Source organism: Rissa tridactyla, chromosome 1, assembly GCF_028500815.1.
Source record: "Rissa tridactyla isolate bRisTri1 chromosome 1, bRisTri1.patW.cur.20221130, whole genome shotgun sequence".
Lineage (NCBI taxonomy): Eukaryota > Metazoa > Chordata > Aves > Charadriiformes > Laridae > Rissa > Rissa tridactyla.
The window spans coordinates 151,334,725-151,350,874 of record NC_071466.1 but is presented as its reverse complement, the minus strand read 5'-3'; the positions used below and the strand labels follow the sequence as shown (position 1 = coordinate 151,350,874).

General features: G+C 39.7%; 1 protein-coding gene across 25 annotated transcripts in view; it reads left to right on the top strand.

Moving 5' to 3' along the window:
• CACNA1C (calcium voltage-gated channel subunit alpha1 C) overlaps positions 1 to 16,150 on the top strand; it is a 489,873-nt gene that overhangs the window by 315,700 nt on the left and 158,023 nt on the right. For 24 of the 25 annotated variants that reach the window (XM_054201788.1, XM_054201724.1, XM_054201725.1 and 21 more), the window contains exon 7: positions 253 to 449. In XM_054201788.1, the coding sequence (XP_054057763.1) occupies positions 253 to 449 (197 nt within the window). Of the gene's footprint in view, positions 1 to 252; positions 450 to 16,150 lie in introns of those variants that run through there. The other variant, XM_054201798.1, reaches the window with a different exon arrangement.

The following is a 16,150-nucleotide window of genomic DNA, read 5'->3' as shown; positions in this document are numbered from 1 at the left end:
ATGTTGAAAGACGTTTCAGTTTTGACTGTAAAATTTGACAGCTTGGCCATTATTTTTACAAAAAGAAAGTGAAGCGCAACAAAACATCCCTCTGTCCATTAAAATTAATACAGTTTCTTGCGTGTTCCTAGAGAAAGCTGTCAAATTCACTGCAAAATGTATTTGTTAAAATCGGATATCCTTCACTCACTTATCAGTGCTCAATAGCAATTAGTTCTCTTCATCTCTGTTTTCTCCCTCCTCTCCTTTAAGATACACCTGCAGAAGATGATCCGTCTCCCTGTGCCCCCCAGTCTGCGCATGGGCGGCAGTGTCAGAATGGCACCGAGTGCAAGGCAGGCTGGGAGGGACCTAAGCACGGCATTACGAACTTTGACAATTTTGCTTTTGCCATGCTGACGGTGTTTCAGTGCATCACGATGGAGGGCTGGACAGATGTACTGTACTGGGTACGTATCCGAAAATGATAAGCTAAAAGCCCTTGCTCATGTGCTCCAGCTATGTTGAAACTTTGGGGCTTTAGCTTTCTTGCTTGTTCTATATAGTGAATGCATGGTTGCCTGCATGGAGCTTTAATTAACTCAGAATATTAGTGGGTAAAGGTCGGGGGAGCAGGGGAGAGTGTTACCTGGCATGGTTAAATCAAATGTAAGTGTTGACTTTCCATTGATATTTGGCACGTGGCTTATTGGTTTGAAGATTTGCAATGTACCTTTGTTGAGCAGAATGTCATGTAAAGACCCTCTCTGCAGGAGTGAAATATCTCGTACGTCTCCAGATAATTGATGTAGAAGTATTTGTGACAGACAACTGTGTGCTCTACCCATGGCATTAATGCTACAAAGGCACTACACTGATCAGCTTGTAGGTTTTATAAGAAAGGCCTCGTAAATCTGTTTTCATGCCAGCACTACTACTCCCGATTATGACTTTTATCATAATAGTACTAGAATAAATTCTCCGAACTGATACAGGTATCAATCATGGTTACACATTTAGCCAAAACATCTTATCTTTAATCTAAATGCAGTCTCATCTTGTCCTTTACCCTAATTCTGGAAGTTTCAATACTTTAGTTTCTACCTTGTAATTCCTAATGTGTTGGGAAATTCAGTGGCAATACAATTATACAAGGAGTTTAAATCAGATTTAGCCTTCACCTGTAAACCAGCTCTTGCCATCAATTTTTGCAGCAATATGTCATGGTCCAGGAATTTAATTCACACACAGCTCAATCCTGTCTGTAGAAGGCTAACCCGGACTATGACTTTAAAGACTGGCATATTACGAAACCTGATTCTCCAAGATGGTAGGATTTCCAGTGTAAATAAAACTTGTGCTACAATGCACGATGGAATTTAACTCAAGAAGACCCAAAGCACACAAAAGGATAATCTGGACTGAAGCAGCTTGCACTGTTAATGAACATCAGCTTCTCTCTTAAACATGAGCATGAAGCTGCATTCTACCCACCAGTGAGTTTAGAGTTTACAAGATTTCCCTTTGAAGATTTAGCTTATCTGCAATAGATATTCTCTATGTGGAACAGCTAGTAGTTGTCTCTTTATCCTCGTAAATTTAGAGTAGAATTGTGACTCTAGCTTCCTTCTAATGCCTGAGATATAGGGCAGAGATCAAACCACAAGGGGAGTCTGGGTCTCAGAGCACAAAAATTGCCTTTACTTGAAAAGAGGGTATAAATTAATAAAATAATGAAGAAAAACAGAAGTTAAGTCAGAAAAGGAACTGCGCAAAACTGCCCCACTGGTCAAATATGTCTATGTATAATACACCTGTCTTTTTATCACATTCTTCCAGATTTTGTGTGATTGAGAGGATTTATAGGTAGTTCAGGGGAAACAGAAAAGAGTAAAAGATATCAGAAATAAACATGAAAATAGCTTTGGCAGTGTGTACCATTCAGTATTGTGAAACCTATCCACAAGTTATCATCGTTTTCTCCAAAGGCACATGTTATAAAAGACCCTGCCAATCCCCACACTTTTGGGTCCATGCGTCATTTGAATGACTGGATGTGAATCATTCAGAACTCAGTTATCAGTTATCTAATAACAGGAGCCAAAAGCATGTAGTCACTGCTAAATGATTTTTTACCATGACTGCTGCAGATGGTCTGATTTTTTTTATGGCATCCCTACAGCAACCTGGATTTTAGTGTTGGCTTTTGCTTGGTATTCAGCCAGCTTTTTTCACTGATTTCACGAGCTGTTCTTTTTCCTTTAGAGACAGTATGGTGAACTGAAACCTGAAATTAATACAGATTCATGGTCATTATTTTTAGCGGCATCTGTATAGTTAGACTTTTAGACTATGGTTTTGATAGAATGCTTGCTTTGGAAACAGAAGAAATATTAGTTATCATCAGTTTCTGGTGATTCCTAGACAAGACTACAAAAACTAGAGTTAGCACTGCAGATAAAATTTCAGTAATTGAGGAGGAGGAGATTTGGTTTCTGAGGAAAAAAACATATCACCTATGTTGAAAGACCATGAAATACAAAGTTGAACACCTGAGCTGACAGACATACTCAGTTAAGCAGCCATAAACAATCCTAAGAGTGCTATTGTCCCATATGACTTTTTGCCTCTTTGTGCTATATTGACAAAATGGATAGAAATCAGCACTGATCGGTGTTTGCCACATGATAGGGAAGGTATCTGAGGTGCAATGGGTATTTCCTTCTGCAGAGAGGTCTGTGGTGCTCTGAGGGCAGGTGTTGATTGGGCAATTACTACAGGGCACACCTATGAGAAGCATTGTGACTTTAATATTTATGTGTAGAAACCATCTCTAAACATTCACACTGTTGTTGCATATGTGGATGTTTCAAACCGTATCTATTGTGGTTTATACAGTAAGCTTTATAGTCCATGCAAAAGGCATTCCAGCCTAAGCTAGCAAGAGCAAACGGAAGAGTACTTCTGGGTAGTAAAGAATAGAAAAGATGCGACATTTCAACTTCTGAGAGTGAAGGAAGAATTTTTAGTAAGAGGGGTAGGATATAAACATAGTATTTTAAACACCATGTGAGCCGTTGTTTCTTTAGCGAAGTCTGACTCATCTATAACTCTACTCCCTGGCCTTTCACTTTTCAGCCGAAGAAGAGTGGACTTGTTGTAGACGACCCATTGGGGGCTGCATCTCCACAAGAGTGCAGAGATAGGAAGCTATTCTTTTCTCAAGTAGATAACACTTCAAAAGATCTCCTGGATTCACAGTGAGGTCATGGAAATTAAAATTTTATTTATTAGGAAATAAATCTGCACAGTTAATTAAATTAGAAATCCATACTTAAAGATCCCCTCTCTCCAAGTGCATCCTGAGATAGAGAGCTGGTTGTCCAATGAAACCAGCTTTACACTGAAAAGGAAAGTACAGATAGAAGAATGATATAAGAAAATATTGTCTCCAAATCAGAAAATTTTGTGGCTGAAAATTTTAGGTGATTATTTTCAGAGGTCATTCCTTAAACTTAATAGTGTAATGGGTTAATAGTAAAAGTTCTGAGCATTCAAAGTTCAAGAAGACTATAAGGTTCTTAGCTCCTCTGCAATTCAGGGTAGATACCAAGGTTTGAATCTGGGGTCCTGCTGGGGTCAAAGGCAAAATTCCAGTTAATTTCAAAAGGTCAGGATCTCACCTTCTATTTTGTAAAATCTTGATCATGCTGTTGAGATTCTCCACATGCAGTCATGTGTACAACATGAGGACTTACAGATGCCTAATCAGGGCCTTGGTGTCTGATGTGATAGTCTTCCAAGGACATACATGTACATGTAGGGAGTTTTCTTTGCTCCCTCCTTAAATCTGAAAATAAAAGCCTGACCTAAAACTCAGCAGAATAACAGATAAAGCTCTGGGCTGAGGCTGGAAATGTATAGACAATGGAGCGATTCCCTTGGTTTTAACTTTTCTATGAGTGCTTTTCAATTCCTGTTTTCTGAAAAATAGCTTTCGAAAGGTACCTAGGTCTCCGTATTCCTCTCATTGGGAATGGCAGGACCTTAGCACATTCCAGCATGTTGCCCTGAAAAATATACTAGTAATTTCATGAAACCTATGTCTGTCTTGTGCCACACTTTGCAAGGTTAAACCCGCATGTTTAAAAGTTAGAAAGCTGTATGACTTTCCACAAGGCCTGGACTCCCGATCCACTTAGTAGCTCTTCAAATTTTACCTTCAGTTTCCTGCTTCCTTCTTCATGCTTCCCCTCATGCCTCCGCCAGCTTTTCACCTCTGTAGTGAAGCCTGTCTCCTCTCTCACGGAGTGCTATTTCCCAGCCTGTGATCCGCATCCTCACAAAAAGATAATCAGAGACAGGAAAGCAATAAACTTTTATTCCCTAGAAGTATTTGACATCAATAAGATCAGTACACTTTCCAATCTCCTCTCTCCCTCAGCAGATAAGACTTGTGAGTAGATTGGCTTCTTTTGAAATGTGAAAGAAAAATGTTAGGGAAAACAGTTTGTACTGCTATAGTGGCAGGTAAGATAATTACTTGTAAGGAGCCAATTTTTTAATGTAAAATAACTATATTGGACAGGATGAAAATCTGTGCAAAACGACCTTGTTGACTCTTTGCTGAAGAATTGATCTTTGCTGAAGGGAACGTTTATAGGAGCGCATCTCCTATACTGCCTCGCTCTTACAAGGTTTTCTTTGTCCCAGTATAAATGCCAGCTGGCTTTGTCTCACACACAGTCCATTCACAGAATCATTTGAGTAGACAGGCACCTCTTATGATATGTGACATCATAATTTTTCCTATGCATTGTAGAAAGACTGAACTTATTATTCCCAAAACTATCCTTAATGTATGATTAACCAGCATTAGCACCTCGTTCCCTTGTGCAGGCACCAGGACCTATTGCTGAAGACCCCTCAGTCTTGGGAACTTCTAGCAGCAGATGCAAATCCAAATGTTACAGATTGAGTCGTTTGGTATTTTGTAATCAGTCTCTGCCGCAGCCCGTTATATCTTATTGTCTTGTTGACTAAGGAGGAAAATTAATCCCTGTGCAGCTTGTAACATCCTGTTTAAGTATTTGTAGGCATTTGTTGTCTTCCCTTAATCTTTTTCTAATCTGAGCAGATTCGGTTCTTTCAACCTTCCCTAATGGAGCTTCTTTTTAATTATTTTTAATCAGTTTGTTACTGTCCTTCAGGGGAAGCTTCACTTCTGAGTTAAACACAATTCGGACAGTACACTATCTCTAGAAAGGCTTTCATCTTTGTGTGAAATCTGCTTCCTGCAGCTGGAGCCCTATGACACTGCATGCAAAACTGCCCACTGCAGCCTCAGTTTTACGTGCCTGGTCTCTCCACTGCCCTGCATCTAAGCAATCATATACATAAATTAAAAGAGAGTGCAGAGCAAGTGCAAAATGCAACTGTATGTTGTTGCATTAGGCTATTCACACTGCTGGGTAGTGGAGAACCTGGCCCTGAGATGTTCTGCGTACACCTTGCCCATTACAGCTTGAATTCTAGGATTAAGTAATTCTACTTGATCTGCTTGATAATTAGTAATAATGAGCAACTGCCATTGTTTTTGGAGTATTGGCTTTGTTCTGTGTCATTTGGACAACGCGTTGGAATACTTGCTTAAGTCTCTGAAAATAACATGTAGTGTCTCCAGGGACAGTTTACCTCAAGGCTTTAACTGTGAACTAAAGAGTGTGGTATTATTACAGTTGGACTAAAGCCAGGTCTGGACGAGATCCAGGGCACTAACCTGTCCCTGGAAGAGATGCCTGAACTGGCCCATAATAAGTTGACTCCCTCAAATTTAACTGAACAATCCTTGGTAGGCTTGCCCAGCCCCTAGGCAAGAAAACGTTTTGGTAGTCTAAAATAGTGCAGTAGAGCCACTACAATGTAGTGAGAGCCACAGTGTAGTGAGATTGAGTCAATGGAAACATTCAGAAGCATCACACCCCCAAGTACCGCACAGGCTAGCATATATAGATGCAGTGGGTTGAAGAGACTGACCTAGAAGATCCTTCCATCTCTGAATCTGTGAGTTCATACTTCCAAGAGTCACTAAATGAGCTTGAAACTGGAGCTCACAGTCACCCTTACAATTCCCATCATGAAATCAAAATGGAACAAACTGGATAACAGATACAATTTACTTTGCTGACAGCATTGTCATCTCTTGTGAGCTTTTCTCATCCCCCCCGCAGCCTGTTGCAGCCAATGAAGAAGATGTTGTGAGGAATACTGAGATATTGCCACAAAGTGGAAGACATTAAACGCAGAGCTGCAACCCCCAATTTTCGCCAGCTGTGTTTTTCCTTCTAACCCTTTATTCTTGCAGCACTTAAGCTTGAATTAGTAAGGCTTTCCACACAAGAGAATGATCTGATTCTAAGAATATATCTCTCTACATGTTTCCATGGTGTTTATTCCCCATCCACCCCCACCCCTCCAAGAGAATGTTGGGCTTTTATTGTTGTGGGGTTGAGGTTTTTTAATCATCTTTTTGGCAGGGTTTTGCATGGATGTGAAAAATTTACAAAGAATAAGCACGCAAGTATGAGCAACCCGTCTCTGTGACTGCAGAGGTTATTTCATCTCCATCTGCTGTAACAGTGGTGGGTAAGGGGAGAGGGCCCATAGTTCAGAGTACTGAAGGGCTACAGGACACTACTGAAAAAGCACCGTCCACACCTAATTTGTATAAAATTTGACCTAAATCTGTTTTCCTTTTTCTCATGAACAACTGCACATGCAACTGTCACAGTTGCCTGTACCGCTGCCTTGAGAGTGAGTAACAGCAGTGACTTGCTGGTTGCCACCTGCCACAAAAAACTTGCTGCTGAACACTTGTTCAGTCCAAAATAGGCACTTATTGTGTGAAATTAAGTTTTCATGGGCCCTTCAGACCTCAGCTCTGGACCTCTGAGCCCTCTTCCTCTATGTGGAAAGAAACTCTCCATTAAAAATAAGATTCTTTGGGTTGGTTATGGGGAGGTGTTAATGGAAACCCTCTGCCCAGTGCTCCTGCGTGGGAAGGACCTCTTTAATAGCCCTGTCCTTCTGTTGCCCTTTCTCTATTCTTTCTTCTTTTGTTCTTCCTTAGACTTTTGCCTAATTTTTGCTGTCTAGTCACCACAGAGACCTTTCTTTTCTTTAATCTTTTATCCCAGAGCTATACAATTAAGAGCTAAGCTACCGATGTTTCCATATGACTTAGGATTTTGAGTGCCTCTGTGGGTGCACTGCTTGGGCCCTACTAGCAGTTTTCAAGAACTGATGATCGTTGCCTTCTGAAACAATCGTCTTCAGAGTTGTTAAGTTTGGACCAATATCCACTACACAGATTCACAAATAACAGATTTTAGTTGATTACCTAGACGCTGGGAAAGAAAAAGACCGGGGAGTATGCCCAAGGTCAGGCCAAAAGTGGTGGCTCTGGAACTGACTATTTATAAAACTCATGTTTATTTTGAGTTTAATTTGTTTCAACATCTTGTTTTCAAGACAAAGAGCAATACAGCTAGTTCCTCACCAATCTTACTGTGCGTAATAAATCTTTCCTGCTTGCAAAGATAATTGGTCCACTAATTTTGGCTTTATTAATTGATTTCAGTGGGATTTCTGCCTGAGCAGGACTTGAGGGCTCAGTAGGATGGGTGGTCATACCTTCATAAACAAATAGTTTAGCCGCGCTCATGGCCTCCTATAGAACTGTCTCCTTCTAACCCCAGTCCTCTGAACTGCACTCAAATTGGAGGCCTAAAAACAATATCGGGCACATCTTCCTATAGATCCAAAGTGACCAGAAGTAGAAAACAAAGGTTTTAGGACTCAATCAGAGGAACATTTCCCACAGAACATCCACCCTGTGGATTTTTGGAGTGTATCTAAAAGAAATCAGTTCTGGACATTGTGCTGATCTTGCCTACTTGCTGTTGCTGATAAGACTCACAAGAAAAAGAGAAGGGGCATTCTTGTCTGCCAATAATGCAGTTGCACGTCATTCAGGCTCTTTGATAGTAGTTTCTCCAGGGAACCTCTAATGCTGTCTTCAGGGGCTAGTGTGCCTGTAAGGTGAAGGTTTATTAGCTGTGTGTTATGAGTTCTAGATATTATACATTGTATTTGAGACTTTTGGGTGTTATTTCACAACTGAAAGCTGAATTCATCGTCTAAAATGTAGAATGGATTTCTAGGAATACCACAGATTGGGAATTGTCTACAAAGGAAACTGGGATCAGTACGAAAAAAGAATCGACAGTCATGCCTCCACTTAGTAAAGGAGGCAGTGATTATCTACAGCTTACAGTGCTGTGTTTCATTATCTTTCTTTTTAAGGACTTAATTGACTATGTAAATCTATGAACAGTATGTGCTTGTGTATTCCTGTGCAAGCAGCAAGCAGCATACTCGTAGAATTTGCTATCAGTCTGCACTGAGATAAATAAAGCAGTTATAAAACAGCAATACAGTAAAACAGGCAGAAAATCCTTTCTGGGTATTATCAGCCGTGCAAACGTAAATACAAAATAAACAGAGACAGGAAGGGAAAGCCCATAATTCTAAGATGAAATGAAACCTTTAGATTTGGAAACCCACCGTCCTAGGGGGTGTTTTCATGCTTGAAATCAGCACTTTATTCTTTTGGAGTGAATTTCCAAAGCCTTTAAAAGATGAAAGGTTTTTAAATAGCTGAGCAGCAGTAAGAGATGGAACTGCTCCAGTAGCTGTAATAAAAGAACTATCAGCCCTGTGGCTAAATAGCCTTTGGGCTTTTGGATACTTTTTGAAAGATCAACCTTTTCCTTTTAAAGGGAAAAAAGCTATACACACTTACCTAGGGACAAGGCCGCTCATGGAAAGCTCCATGACTTTTGCCTCCAGAGGCCTGAATTCAAATCCTGATTAAGTCACACAAGTCAAAATCATTTTTGGAGGTCACTACACGGCATTTTAGCAAATTGCAAATTCACCCAACAAGCTAACCTACTTGTGTAATGGGTCACATGAGAGAGTAGAGAGCCTTAATGGGTGCTGTTACCTGTATAGGGATCTGACTTTGGCAGAACACTGCAGATGGGTCAATGACAAAAATCTCCTCTAAGTAGATGTATTGTTCAGGGACCAAGAAGTGTACTGTGATAAGAAGGCAAAAATAATGTCACTGTTTATGTTAGCTGTTACAAGTAGGGAAGAGGTAGGGAAAATGGTCTGTCAGCCATCTATATCAACAAGCAGAATGGATTAAAAGCAAGGGCTTGGCATACTAGACTCCAGGTTATGTTTGTGGAAAGTCCTGAAGACCTGCTCAGCCTGGGCCTTGCGTCTTTTAAGAGCTCTGCCTGGGTCAGTGTATGGCCTGTTCTTTCCCAGCTGGTCTGTATGACACAGTCAACCTCAGACAGAGAGCGACCTGAGCCACCATGTAAAAAAAACCCAACCTCCTCTCCCACCCCCCGAAAAAAAACCCATAACAAAACCTTTTAGGGGACTAGTTTAGAGGGAATTATTTACATCCTTAAAGTGCACCGGCTCCAGCATACTCTAGAATATGAGTTGCTTTATCACTTGTCAGTAAATAAATTTCAATATTTCACTTCTGGGTAACACAGGCACCCCCTAAATTACGTCCAAAATACACCTATGCAAATACATGGCTGAGATTCCTACACAGGGATTTTGATTGCAGTTAGTTGTCTTTTTGCATTTCTGTATTGGAAGTTGCATAGGTGTTTCTGGAAGTTAGGTTCCAAAGAATTATTTTTAGGCTGCTATCAGTGCTACAGCAGTGACTCAGAATGAGGGGATACTCTGAAATCAGTGGGTCGTTTCATTCAACCTCTGTTTTGTTCTAGAAATACTAGATTCAGCTCATAGCTGCACCCGTTTTAAATATGTTTCATTCATCTCTCTCCAGTGTTGCCCTCAAGGTCCTCAGTATGCTCTGTATGCTGAAGGATGAGTTCTGATCTTCCACTGGTGTAGATTCAGTTCTTTGTCTTGTGCAGTTAGTCTAGAATTAACACTTTGGCAAAAATTATTTGAATTGATCATGCAAGTGCAGGAACGCAGAACTGCAAAGGCAGTTTTTATAGTACAGAATGCCATGAATCCACCTGTGTTTTCCATGCAGTGCTATAGGCTTTATGGGAAGAAATTTATGTAGTTCAAACTGGAGGGAAGAACTGAAACAAACTGGCCAGAACACTAACTTTGGCAGCCTAAATAAATGATAGCAAAAAGTCCTTCCTGGGCCTACACTTCTGAAACTGTTTCTCCTCTAGTTTGTTTTGTTTCTGCAACGTCAGGGCATCTGGACTACTGGTGACCACACTCACATCACTTTTAAGTACTACTTTTCCAAAATCAATTAAAAAAAAAAAAAAGCAAATGTATAATTATTCTTTCCAGGCTAACTATGGACAGAAGTAACCATGAGCAATCAATTATGATACCGATAATTCTTCCTTAAGTCTCAGTGAAAGACATGGTCTGATTGATCCAAAATTACACGGACAATTATTCTATGCTAAACTGAATTGAAATAGATTTAATTATTTTTTTCCTCTTTTACACATTAAACCTGGAGAAAGAGAGTGAGGTGGCAAAGCAGGAGGGTTACTGGAGCTCAGAATTTGTCTTTGATGTAAGGGATTCTCGCCGTGTAACTAATGTTTTCAGTGGGAGTTCAGAATCCCTGTCTTGCCAAGCACGCTCCAGAGGTTCGTAGCCCCTTCCAGTTTTCACAGAAAAACAGAAAAGTCCCACAAGAAAGCACAAAGAGTACAGGTGGGATGGGAAGAGGTGTAAGTGGTAGATTGCTGATTATTTTTGTTTTCCCTCTCCTGGTATAGTTGATTACAGGAATTTCCCAGTGGTTCTTGCAATAACAAAATTTAGTATGCTGAGGTTTTGTCAGCAAAATCCACTTTTCAGATAGTTGATTTGCCATGGTAATCCATGTCCCTTTGGATCGTTACTAGTGCTAATAAATGTTGCAACTTTGTGAGAAGAAAACCCAGTAACACTGATGTTTTCTTCAAGTCAAGGGAGAGCCTAACTTACTGTTCCTCTATTTTGAAATGAAAAGTGTGAAGTCAAATGCCAGTGACCTTTGGCCATCAGTTGAGTTTGTACAGTAAACTTGTGTGAAGGCCATTTAAAATTACAGATTTAATTAAGACAGTAGTAAACACACCCAAGTCAATATTGCCCCCCTACCTCTCCAGCAAGCACAAAGTACCATGCCATAGAAGCATGGGATCAGTACGCATTTTCAACAGCAATAGCGTGCAGCGGAAAAACAGTTCAGCTCAATGATTGTGTGCCACAGACATTTTGACCTGCTGATATTTGAATGCAAATTTTAATTCTCTTCCTGCTCTCAGACTGAGGCCTTATATTTTCCATAATAACTGAGTCTGTTAAAGAACAGCTGACTGCAAAAAGCAATGCGCACCCAAACTGAAAATAGCTGAAATATGAATCTAGAACTTTACCAGAGGATGAAATAGTGTTGTGGACTCCAGTGATTATATACGGAGGGCTAAAAAACACAGTGGAAGGATTCAGTGTCAGCATACAGTATCAGTAATCTGGGGCTGGGTGGTTGAAAGTTGGCGGTTTTATATGTTTCTCAGACTTCATACAGTCTTTCGCAGCTGAGAAAGTGTGCATATCCTCCAAAAGGTGGGGACAGTATTTAATGAGTGATAAAAATATGACTTGGTGCTGTTATAAGGAAATAAGCTTGGCAAATTCTACTGGTAGCAATGCACTTCTTGCATACTGTATGCAACAAAAAAGCAGCTACAGCTTGCTTCGCATCTTTTATGTGTTCTTCATTGAAAGGAGTTCATATAACAGCAAAATGGCGTTCCACTGTGATTGTATAATTTCAGAGAAGCTCAAGGAGTTATTTTACATGTTTTCACTTTGCCATCAAGCACTTGATGTGGTTATAAGGCAGCGCTTCTAGATCTCCACTCATTCTTGCACAGGTTGCAGCAGCCTCGTTAGGGCTCTTCTGCAGGACTCCTGCCTTTACACAGTCTCCCCAAGAAGTTCAAGCCAGTCAAGGTGTGTCTTTTGCAGGAGCGTGTGCTCTCATGACTCAGGTTGAGCCCAGCACTGCTTTCACTTGTATTCTCTACAGTGCTGTGTGGGAAGCTTGGTCAGTTCTGGAGGCTTCACCCTTTTGTCAGGGAGATCAGCAGCATCGCAATGAACTATAGCTATATCGGGTTTTTGTAAAATCAAACCGGAATTGCAATTCACCTGGATGAGAGCAGGTCTACTTGGGTGAGGACATCTACTGCAGATTCAACATAGTCTTTGTCAGCGGGGGTGAAGAAGCAACCTCTGCAGACTCCATCTTCGCAGATTTGTCTGCCCCCTTCCCCTTCTCACTTCTGGACTCATCTTCCATTGCTGCAGTTTCTTTGATTCTTTCTTAAAGGTTCTCTGTTGCAAATTAATCTCTTCCCTTGATGTTTCTGTTGTCCTCATCAAAGCAGTCCTTTTTCAGTTAATGGCTCCATTTAGCTCCTGCAGAGAGTTCTGTATAAATTGCCAATATTTCTAGCTCAGGGTGGAATTTTAATTTGCTCTTTCCATCACTACACAGCATACAGAACAATTGGGGAACCAAGGTATACATAGGAATCTTATTATTCTTCCCACTGCCCACATATGATGAATCTTGCCTACATTATTTGCTTTTATCCTACAGTGAGACTGTATAGCAGAATAACCTATCCTGGAGCATTCTCTGCCCTGGTTCATGATCCCTGCGCACTTCACCCAGTCTTCATCCAGCTCTGTCTTGCCTTTCTCTTTCTGAAGACACTCTGAAAAAAGGTTATAGATGTGTATATATATATATGGACGTATAGAATAGATGTCTATCTACATATAGAACAGATGCCTATATGTACATACAGAATGCACTTATGGAATTTGTAAAATTCCATAATTGAGATAACACAGTAAAAAGAGCCTTAAAAAGAAGTGTTTGGAGAGATTAGCTGAGCTTAAAATTTGCCTTCTCCTTCAGTAATTCAAAATAAAAGAAATGTGATCGTCAAAACAAATTATTTTTAACAGGAGGAACTGATCAAGTGCTGCTCCTTCCTTAGAGTGTCATCAGTTCAGACTGAAGTTAGGTTGAACTCTCCAGTCTCTCCTTTACATGCATCTGATAGTGCCAGCTAAAAATTTGGATTATTTCAGAACAGTCATAAGGAGCAACTGTGGCTTAGAGTCCCTTTAAGACTATAAGGATGTTCATACTTAGAAAGAAATTCTACCCAGAATAAGAGCAAAGGCATCTGGAGTCATTTGCTTAGATTTTAAGCCATTCAGAAGCAATTTTATTCCATTGTTCCTAAGTCTATAAAGGCAAGTCTAGTTTATTTTATTTTTTACGTTTTTGCTTATTAGAAGGTTTGGAGTTTTGTAGTTTTTTACCCCCATGTCTGTCCTTTTGCCTTGAGTCAGCTCTGAGACCTTAAATTCCCACTCCTTATCACCTGTCTTAGAGACTCAGGAAGGCTGAAAGAGTATTTCAGGTTGACAAGATAAATGATAGTACATCTCATGATGCACTAGAACGTCTAGACTGAGATGCTTAAACCATTTTGTCGTTTCTTAGTCACTATGTACATTTAACTTCTAATTTTCCCCAGGGAATTTCAGAAAAATTAGTTCCTTATCATATATTTCTTCCAGTTCTGTGGCCCATCCCATTCAAGCAAAGCACTTACGCATATCAGTTCATTTCTGCTGGTAACACTAATATTGACCATTGACTTCAACGGAATTAGTCATATGCCTTAAAATATGCACATACGTGAATACTGGATTAAAACCCAACCGAGCAAAGACAACTAATTAGATTTTAAATGTTGAAGGATCTGCAAGGTGGAATCTTCATCCTTAAGATAATAATGCAATAAGTCTAAATTCAGCTTTAAGCCTATATGATGGGTGATAGGAAATATGATCCTTTTCTTGCTCCTTCTGTGAATGGTGAAGTCAGATGGATACACGCTGTGTATAGACTTACTTAAGGTGTATGTGGAGACCAGACGGGGATTTCTTAAGTAAAAATGTTCTTTTTTTCATGTCTTTATTGACATGACATGCAGCAGCCTCACACCATTCAGGTTCCAAACAAATCGGGAGATTCAGGACGTGTAGGATTTCAGTGCTATAGAAGCAATCCCATAGTTTGCCCCACAGGTTGGAAAAACTGCTTATGGAGCCTAATATACATAGAAAGTCAATTTTCGTACTGTGTCCCTTTTTACTGTACCTTTAGTTCTGTGCCCCCACACTGAAATCTTTCTGGGGCTTCTTTTAAGAATTTATAGTTCTGTGAAAAAATTAGAACTTGTGAATAACAATTAATAATTTCCTTGCTAAAAACAATATTAATAGCAGTGGGGTTACAGTAAGTTGCAAAATGCATAGTTAATATATTTATCACAAGTATTACATGAAAAAAACAGTATAACATAAGCAGTGTACTGGTTAGAGATCAGAGAAAAATACAGCGTGCAGGATCTGTTTCCAAAGCTAACCAACAATGCTAAATTTTCACAGATTTAGGGATTGGTTTATTTGAGTCACTGTCTCAATAGTCACAGTCCAATTACCTAAGTGTTGTTTAAGAGCATGACCACTAAAGAGGCAGTTGTCAGATGTCTTAGATCACTACGGAGAAGAAGTTGAAAGAAAGGAGTCAGACCTTCACATCACAAGTCCTCTGCCTGCTCTGGCTACAAGCAAGAGCTTTCAAGGCAAAGACTGCAGGTACTGCAGAGCCAAGGTGGTCCTAAGCCCGAATCAGCTCTGCAGTTGAGAAGTTAACCGGAAGAGAATGATTCACTGAATAAATTGTTTCTTTTTTGTTTGCAGAGCAGCCTTAAAAATCGTGCTATCACCAGTTACAGTTGTTAGTTGGATGTTCTTAGGAACTGACAGCAGTACCCTTTTTTTCATTTGTGATGAATATTTTGTTCCTCAGCTATTTCTGCTGATGTAATATATCTAGCATGAGGAAAGGTAGCAAAATTAATCTTTCCAAGTTTTGCATCTTGACTGGACAAATTTATCCAGACACTTTCTGGGAAATTTACCCTGCCTCAGTTACTTCTGAAGGGTTACATTGGTTTTATGAGACCTTTTTTGTTCCTTGACTGTAGGAATGCAAGGCATTTTAGTCAGCCTGTGAAGTTTCAGAAACAAAGCAAAGCTTTAACTATCATGAAAGTATCATGAAGATATAATGGAAGCCGAAGAAATAATAGAAGAGTAGAAGTTCTTTCCTTTCTAGGCTACATAGCCCTTGGTGAGATGTAGGATTTACTGATTGTCTATAATGTAGTTGGGGTTTTTTCTTTAATATTGTCAACACAGCCATTGCTGTAAAGGGTGAAGTTCTGTTTATTTTAATTGGTTTAGTATCTGAGTTCTGACTAAAAATTTTAGGGAAAACATTTTTCCCTTACAGTGCAAAAACAGAGCGTCATCTTATAAAAAAAGTTTCTAGCGTTACCTAAGCAGAGTTTAAAGTTGTAGTTTCATGAGTATGTGTGTGAATTAAATGCATTCACTCAAATATTCATGAGAAGAGAAGGAAAGAGGGAGTAGAAAAGGAAAATCTATGTTTTAATCCAAAACTTTTTACTTAGTAATTGATCAATGATAAAAATCCAACTCGTACATTAGTATATGCATGGCCCTTTATGTATCACCTGAGCCATGTCTGTCAGGAGGGTAGCATTTTGTCTTTGATCTAAGATGAGAAAATCACTTCTATACATCCATAAAGTTATGAAAGTGCTTAAGTACTTTTCCTGAAAAAGATGGTTTTCAAAATAAAGGCTTCAAGCAGGAAGCTATATTCAGCAACAATTAAGTGTTGCCTGTTCTTTCTGCTGTCTCCTTCTCCCAGTATTCTCCAATTTTATTTCCCTATATCATTACAAGAAAGTCTTGGTTTCAGCTAGAGGTCTTGCTGCTGGCCGTAACCATTACATTTGGCCAGATAATTTCCTGAGGCAGTGAATTCCACAGATTGGTTGTAGGCTGCATAAAATAGCATTTCTACACAAAATTTCCAAATTTACTGCCCAATAAT